The sequence below is a fragment of the Varroa destructor genome, unplaced genomic scaffold, assembly GCF_002443255.2.
Source record: "Varroa destructor unplaced genomic scaffold, Vdes_3.0 BEIS01000001.1, whole genome shotgun sequence".
Lineage (NCBI taxonomy): Eukaryota > Metazoa > Arthropoda > Arachnida > Mesostigmata > Varroidae > Varroa > Varroa destructor.
The window spans coordinates 45,340,702-45,348,820 of NW_019211454.1; the positions used below are offsets into that span (position 1 = coordinate 45,340,702).

Genomic DNA, 8,119 nt, shown 5'->3' on the forward strand with positions numbered 1-8,119 from the left:
TAAAGGCTGCGTATATTACCGCTAATCGACGGCGTTTTGGGAAAGAGAACGTCGTCTGCTCAATAAGCGCAGTCATGGTGAGTGCATGCTGCTGCCACCGACGTTGTTCCGACTGCCCATACCCTCGCCACATCAACGCAGCGGCGCTAAAAGTGTAAATAATAATAATAACAACAACTGCGAGAAACCTAGTAAAAGCACCGAGAGAAATACACAGAGAATGAAACGTGTTTTGTGTGGAGGAGGTGTATGTATCCAAAAAGAAAAAGAAAGCGCTTTTTATGGCAAGATAAGCACGGCCAGCTGCGTCTTAAAGTACTCGAAGCGCTGGCGACGCATGAAGCTCACATAAAGGGGGTGAGATGGATGCATGAAACTCTGATTTTGTATCGAGACCTCTCCAATTAAGTGCGGAACCCCCAGGATTGACAGAGTCGCTCCTCAGCTAGAGTGAAAGTATTTGAGAAGCCTCGAAATGGCGCTGGTAAAGGCAAATCCGCCTCCACCGGTAATTGGTATTGTGGAAAATGCAGCAAAACTTTGGCAGAACCGTGATCAGTTCGATACGGCCACAGTGGAACGCATCTACGAAAACGAATTAAACAATGCCGGTAGCAAACAAGCGCTCGAATTCTCGCAGTTCCTTGAGAATTTTCTGTGGCCGAATTTCAACGCGAAAACCTCAACCCGGGGCCATTTGATATCAATTGTAGTTATGGTGAACGAAAAGTTTCGTGAGCGAATTCCTGCATGGCGGGCGTTTCTTGAAAACCCTGCACAGTTCCCTGGCTTCTTTCGACGCGTTATGCAAGCTACGCTCGATGAGAGATTCGAATTTAGCAGCAAAGAACATACAAGCCTGTTAATCTTCCTGATTCATTGTTTCAACTCAGTCGAGGTAAGTAAGTGCGAAGTCAAGTTTAAAGCACTTCTTATATAGGCGCAACTAGATCTGAGCCTTGGAAAAGATAGAGGAATAATGTTATACAGCAATTTTCTTTTCATGTTGTATGTTTTTAACAGGAATATCGTCAGAGAGAATTGAATATGTTTTACCTTGCTTTTTTTTGCTTGATTATTTTACTTAATACTAATGTACATGTACTCCATAGATAAGCATGAAGGACTTCACTATATTTGCAGCTTGGGTACCTTAGTATGATGGCAAATGGTACAGAAATATTAATCAAAGAATTCTGGAAAAAAAATGTTTTGCTTTATTATGGGAAATACAAAACAGTAACTCAGTAACTTTTTGCTGTTAGGTTGAACTCATTCGCAAGGAAATCCAGAAAATAGTTTCGCTTCGGATGTGGAATGAAATTCTTCCAGAAAGGCGCGAAGCTGAAATGAAGAAAAATCCTTCACTCAAAAGATACTGGGCCCATTACGTACGACTTGACAAAAGTATGAGTGAGGAAGAACTCAAACAGATTCATTTAGATCGGGCCTATTTCAAAAAACTTATAGCACGTTTCTTCAAACTTCTTGATTCTATTCCGTCAAAAGATGAGGTAAAAAACACAAATTCTTGTTGTATTTTTATCTTATTCCGATTAATATTTTTTTCATATTTGCAAGCATGCCAATCAAGAACTCAAATTACTTATATATACTTATATATATAAGAATTTCGTTAGTTTTGAGTCATTTTTAACATTGCTGAATTGTCTGGTTGTTAGGCATCCGAATTGGAACAATCGACGTTGGAAATTGTAACATACTGTGAGCGTTTCATCGAGCTTATGGTGGACTTGGAGGCTCTATTGCCCATTCGGCGTTTTTTCAACGTAGTACTGGATGACGCTCACGTTGTTGTACGATGCTCTTTGTCGAATCTTGCCAAGCGTCATGAAGGTCGGCTTTTTGTTCAGCTTCTTGACATGCTAAAATTTTATGCAAGATTCGAAATCGATGATGCAACTGGAGAGGCTTTGCGAGATAAGGATATGACGGCGTTGCATTATGCAAAAATCGACCAACTTCAAAAGGCGGCGTTCAGTTTTTTCCCTGAACTGAATAGATTCGCGTTATGTAATGTAGCAAACGTTGATCGACGCGAATCTCTTCTTGAACACATTGGCGGCCTCAGCGCCAACGAGTTGCATCCGATTGCCGCGTTCCTTCAACTCGTCGAACCCCTGGACGAAGGAAAGGAGTCTCCGTTCAATAAAGAGTTCCTTATTGAACTGCTTATTACAAGAAACGAGCGGCGTCAATCTCAACTGGAGACGCTCAACGAGATGCCCCTGTATCCAACGGAGAACGTTATTTGGGATGAGAACGTTGTACCTTCCGCCTACTTCAACGGTGAAGGCTGCCTTGCTTTACCCAAACTCAATCTTCAGTTTCTCACTTTGCACGACTACTTGCTAAGAAATTTTCAGCTATTTCGACTTGAGTCCACATACGAAATTAGGCAGAACATTGAAGATGCTATTTTGAGAATGAAACCTTGGGCAGCCGAAGATGGCGGGGTAATCTTTGGTGGCTGGTCGCGCATGGCAACGCCTGTAACAAACTTTAACATTCTTGAGATAGGCGAACCACGACTTGGAGAAAAACGACCGAGCCTTGTTCGTGCCGATATCACTGTGCATTTGAATTTGAAACGAGACGTCAAAACGGAGTGGGAATCTTTACGCAGGCACGATGTTATGTTTTTAATCACAGTGCGACCAACGAGACTTCCTGGCTCGCCTTTTGACCACAAAGAGCCTTTCGTTCCTCAAGTAGGCCTCACCTACGTTCGTGGTTGCGAAATTGAGGGTTTACTTGATCCTACCGGTAAAGTCATCGAAGATTTTGAGCAGGTCCCACAGTACGACACAGATGATAGGACATTCCGAGTGCTGTTAGACTGTAATCAATATAGGGAGGACATAGAGAAGCTCTCGGCGGGAGGTGACGATGTTAATCAAAGCTATAATATTCTTCTGCGAAGAAAACCAAAGGAGAATAATTTCAAGGCCGTTCTAGAAACGATTCGTGAATTGATGAACACAGATTTTGTGGTGCCGAATTGGCTTCAGGACATCATACTTGGTTACGGCGACCCAGGTTCGGCCCACTACTCGAAAATGCCTTCGCAGATTCGTACAATGAACTGGAATGACACATTCCTAAATATTGGCCACGTGGAGGCATCATTTCCTGAGTACGAAATCGAGATTTACAATCCCGAAGGGCTACCTCTTGAGCGACCGTTCAAGATCGAATTTTGTAACATCAAGGCGAGACAAAAGCCTGCAGGGCCTAACAAGTTATTGGTTACACCATATCAGGTCGAAACGCGTAATCCGTTTTTTATGAAACAACCTAAGGCCAACACGGTCCCGTTCACCCCAACGCAGATTGAGGCCATTAAATCCGGCATGCAACCAGGTACGTTACGACACGAAATAAACCTCATGCGCATAACAGTGAGTTTTAGACATAATGCAATATATAGGTTGCCCTTATTTAAAAAAAATGAACAGAACTTGTATAAGAATCACGATTGCCGGCCAATGGTCCATCGTGCGATATATTGACGTTGGTGAGTATTGTGCAGGAATGGAGGTTATGGAATCATATAGAACTTAGATAAACAAAATCTGTTCGTACTATGGTAGACTCGAGAGAGCTTTTTCTTGCTTTACGAAGTTGTCCCAAGTTAAAAGTGGAATCTATATTCACCATTATAAGGCAACCAGTATAATATAATCTGTGACTAACAAATTTGTTTGGTGTCTTGTAACTTTTTTATTTATGCACTCACATATTCTTGTAACCTAACCCTTGTACGGTGTTAGGTCTTACAATGGTGGTAGGTCCTCCAGGAACAGGCAAGACGGACGTAGCAGTCCAGATCATCTCTAACATTTACCACAATTTTCCCGATCAGCGCACGCTCATCGTTACGCATTCAAATCAGGCCCTTAATCAACTCTTTGAGAAAATTATGGCACTTGACATTGATGAGCGACATTTGCTTCGATTGGGTCACGGTAAGCTGAATATTAAAAATCTCGATTATACACACTCGTTATATGATGGTGAATATTTTTAGTTTTTTCTATTTTTTACTTGTCAATAAGCCTAAATCGTACGAGAGGCACATGTCCAACCATATAACTCGAACCGAAGGTTTAAAGATATAACGATTTGAGAAAACATGTTCTAAATGTGTAAGCTAATGGCAGCTGCTGATTGTTTTTCACATGGATGTTACAAAAAAGTTTAAAAAAAATTACGAGCAAAGAGTGGGAAAAGATATTAAACCTTTTCGTCTCTCTATTTTAGGTGAAGAGCAACTTGAAACCGAAAAGGACTTTTCACGTTACGGTCGAGTGAATTATGTGTTGGCCCGAAGACTCTATCTACTTTCGCAGGTTGGACAGTTACAGCAAAGCCTGGGCGTAACCGGGGACGTGGCATACACTTGCGAGACAGCTGCCTATTTTTATCTTCATCACGTAAGCCTTACTGTACAGCGAGATTTTAGCGCTTTCAAAAAATTGACGTTTATATTACAGTTGACAAACCGTCCTATGAATTAGCGCTATACACCATCTGTACCATAGCGACGTGACTTGTTGGAAGTATTAGAGCTATCCGAGATTCTAATAAAATCTAGTCTACCTATTATTCTTTACAATTGCCTCATGTGCTGATTTTCAAAATGCTTAGGTTCTTGCCCGATGGGAGGAATTTTTGGACAAACTCCGTCACAACAATGAAGATCCTGCGGTAATCGAGGAACACTTCCCATTTGCAAGGTTCTTCCAGTCGCTCCATCCGCTGTTCCACGGGAAAAATTATGAAGCCGACATGGATATCGCTACAAAGTGTTTCTATTACGTTCAGGACATGTTCAGCCAGCTGGAAGAGTTTCGCTCGTTCGAAATGATGCGAAGCGGGCTGGATCGTTCCCGGTATTTGCTCGTCAAAGAGGCAAAAATCATTGCCATGACCTGCACGCACGCTGCTCTCAAACGGCATGAACTGGTGAGGTTGGGCTTCAAGTACGATAACATCCTTATGGAAGAAAGCGCCCAAATTCTCGAGATCGAAACGTTCATTCCACTGTTGCTCCAGAATCCACAAGACGGTTACAACCGCCTAAAACGATGGATTATGATTGGGGACCATCACCAACTGCCACCTGTCATTAAAAACATGGCGTTCCAAAAATACTCGAACATGGAACAATCATTGTTTACCCGATTTGTCCGTTTGGGGGTACCAGTCGTCCAACTCGATGGTCAGGGCAGATCAAGGCCATCACTGTGCTCGCTATACAACTGGCGCTACGTCAACTTAGGTAACCTGCCGCACGTTTTTGAACGGCCTGAATATCAAACTGCCAACGCAGGTCTCGCGTTCGACTTTCAGCTGATCAATGTTGAGGACTTTGACGGAATTGGTGAGAGCGAGCCGAATCCATACTTCTATCAGAATCTCGCTGAAGCCGAGTATTGTGCTGCACTCTTCATGTATATGAGAATCTTGGGCTATCCGGCTGACAAAATATCAATACTAACCACATACAATGGACAAAAACATCTGTTACGCGACGTAATTGAGCAACGCTGTGGCAACAATCCACTTATTGGAAAACCTCATAAGATTACTACTGTTGACAAGTACCAGGGCCAGCAGAATGACTATATAATTTTGTCGCTGGTCAGAACAAAGAATATCGGTCACATTCGAGATGTCCGCAGATTGGTTGTAGCGCTTTCGCGAGCGCGACTTGGCCTCTATATTTTCGGTAGAGTGTCGCTATTTCGCAGCTGTTTTGAGCTCAAGAAGTCGTTCGACATTCTGCTCAAAAGACCGCAGAAACTTCACCTCGTTCGGGATGAGTTGTTTCCTACAAAAAGGAAAGCGGCGGATAAAGTAGCTAGCTATGCCGTTGAAAATATGCCTGCCATGGCTCAAATCGTATTTGAGTTGTACGCCGAGAAAGCTGGTGAAATGCATGAACGGCACATCAAGGGGATGGCGAAAACTTTTGAAATAATTCGACTGGTGAGTGTTGCCTACATTTTCTCCACTGACCAAATATGACATAAAGGCTAGCACTTTCTTCTTATGTGTGCCTACAGAAATTGCTTTTTTATTTAACAGTGAAACCTGACCAGGTTACACGTATTTGCTATACGAAATTCAATGTTATTATTAATAGTAGTAGATTCAGATCCAAAATGCAACTGGCGCTGTGGTCACCGCTATGCAAAGCAGCGGCGCATTCTGTTAAAAACTACTGGTAAGGAATTATTTTTCATGCATTCTAAGTCGAGAGTGAGACTAATTATAGGCAGCGTAATTCGCCTGTCAATTATTCCCTCAGTAGTATTTCATATGGGCTCGACAGTCCCTGAGTGGTGTGGGCTTATCTGTAGATATCCTGCCACTATTCCGAGCCAAAGTTTGGGCGATTGTTGTATTTCTACACCTAAGTACATAATTCTTCTTTGTGATGAAATTAATTGTAGGCTGAGAAGCAACTCGAAGGGGAACCAGCAGGGACGAGCGTAGAGGCCGAAGCCGCCGAGGAACAACCTGAAGAACCATCAGCGAAACGATGTAAATTATCGAAGAACACTAACGATGATGAGGATAACGCTCAGGAGGACCAGCCAAAACATTTGGAGAATGATGCCGTAACGCAAGAAGATATATCTGAAAAATAAACTAGCGATAAAGACAACTCAGTTGTTCAACTGTTGTGTAAAAACAGACAACGAATGCACTGGATGATGCTGTTGTGTCATACAGTCAATAATTCCAATAATGTAAAAATTACCGTGTACACAACCAGAAGGTTCTAAGCGGAAAAATAAACATATGATATCCAAAGGATTTTTGTAAACCTTTTAATTTATAGAATAATAATGAATTAATTATGTTTCAATTTAACTGTTACTGTTGGGGTGTGAAATGTAAGTGTTTTAATTTTTACGTCCAATGCTACTTTAATAAAACATTGATTCAGAAGGCTTGCCCCAAATACAAAAGCAATATGTTTGCAGTCAATTTGAAGCCTAGGCCACGTTACGCGCGTTCAAGTTTAGTAGTCGAACACATTAGCACTACCACGTTGCTAAAATCTAGACCGAGGACACAGTGCTATACATGTTAACATCTTAATTGACTGTCACAAACCAGATTATGAGGCATAATCGCATTAGAACGCAATTTCTTGCCAAAGATGTAAATAGCTTTTTTTTTGATTATTACATTAGGAAATAAATCTAGTTAAGTAACTTTATCATTTATTTTCACCTACAAATTCAAAGCAGTGGATGCAAAAACATATAGTTTATTTTTAAGCGTGCGTTACGTTAGTTGGGATCCTTCCTACCATATACATTGTGTTTTCAGCTTATTCCTTAATGTACCCTTGAAGGAGCGAGATATGATTTGTCAGCATCATTTTACTTTTTATATGCTATAGCATAAGCTGCAGTTGTTCGAACGTTGGCTCATAGTGTCCAGTGGTCGTGCTGGACAATCTTTACGGTGCTGCTTTTGTTCGTGTTAGTTACTCTGACCATGGAAACAGTAATTGTGCTGTTTCCTGTTCGTGTTCGCCTGTTCGTTGCTTACGCAAATAAGCCATGCGTCCTCGTTGGCGTCCTTGTAATTGTCTTGCCATTGCAGGTCCCTCCCACTTTGGTTTGCTTATCATCTGCTTCTGTAGATGACAGTCCAGAGTAGGCAGGTTCTACAAGAAACTTGTTAGGTAGACCCTTGCAGATTTTTAGAACCCGAATGAAACCCGAAGAGAATTACCATAATGACCTAAAATAACTTCTAAATAATAAATTAGTAACAAGCTTATGAGAAACCTATATTTATTCCATTATTATGTATGATATCAATAAAGAAAGTGCGTCACAATATCTACTGAAAATGAGTTTAATGACATTTTAGATGTCAACACAACTTGTCTTCATTCCAGTTGTTATTCCGACTCCCAAAAAACCAATATTAACATGTACCCTCTACGTCATACGATTTAGAGGAACCGCACCGAACACTTGCCATACCCCGTCTACCCCGCCACTTGCGGAGAACAAAGGAGAACCAAGCTAACCGACACAACATCGGTGATGCAAGAGGCACGAGG

At 41.6% G+C, this 8,119-nt stretch overlaps 1 protein-coding gene across 1 annotated transcript; it reads left to right on the top strand.

Moving 5' to 3' along the window:
* The first annotated feature begins 164 nt into the window (after window positions 1-164).
* On the top strand, window positions 165-6,849 carry LOC111248277 (RNA helicase aquarius). The gene is made up of 7 exons (XM_022800351.2): window positions 165-898; window positions 1,266-1,514; window positions 1,683-3,384; window positions 3,795-3,989; window positions 4,285-4,457; window positions 4,672-6,015; window positions 6,483-6,849. Exons 1-7 carry the CDS (start codon window positions 476-478, stop codon window positions 6,678-6,680), a joined length of 4,284 nt encoding a protein of 1,427 aa, XP_022656086.1. The 5' UTR covers window positions 165-475; the 3' UTR covers window positions 6,681-6,849.
* Window positions 6,850-8,119: the final 1,270 nt, after the last annotated feature.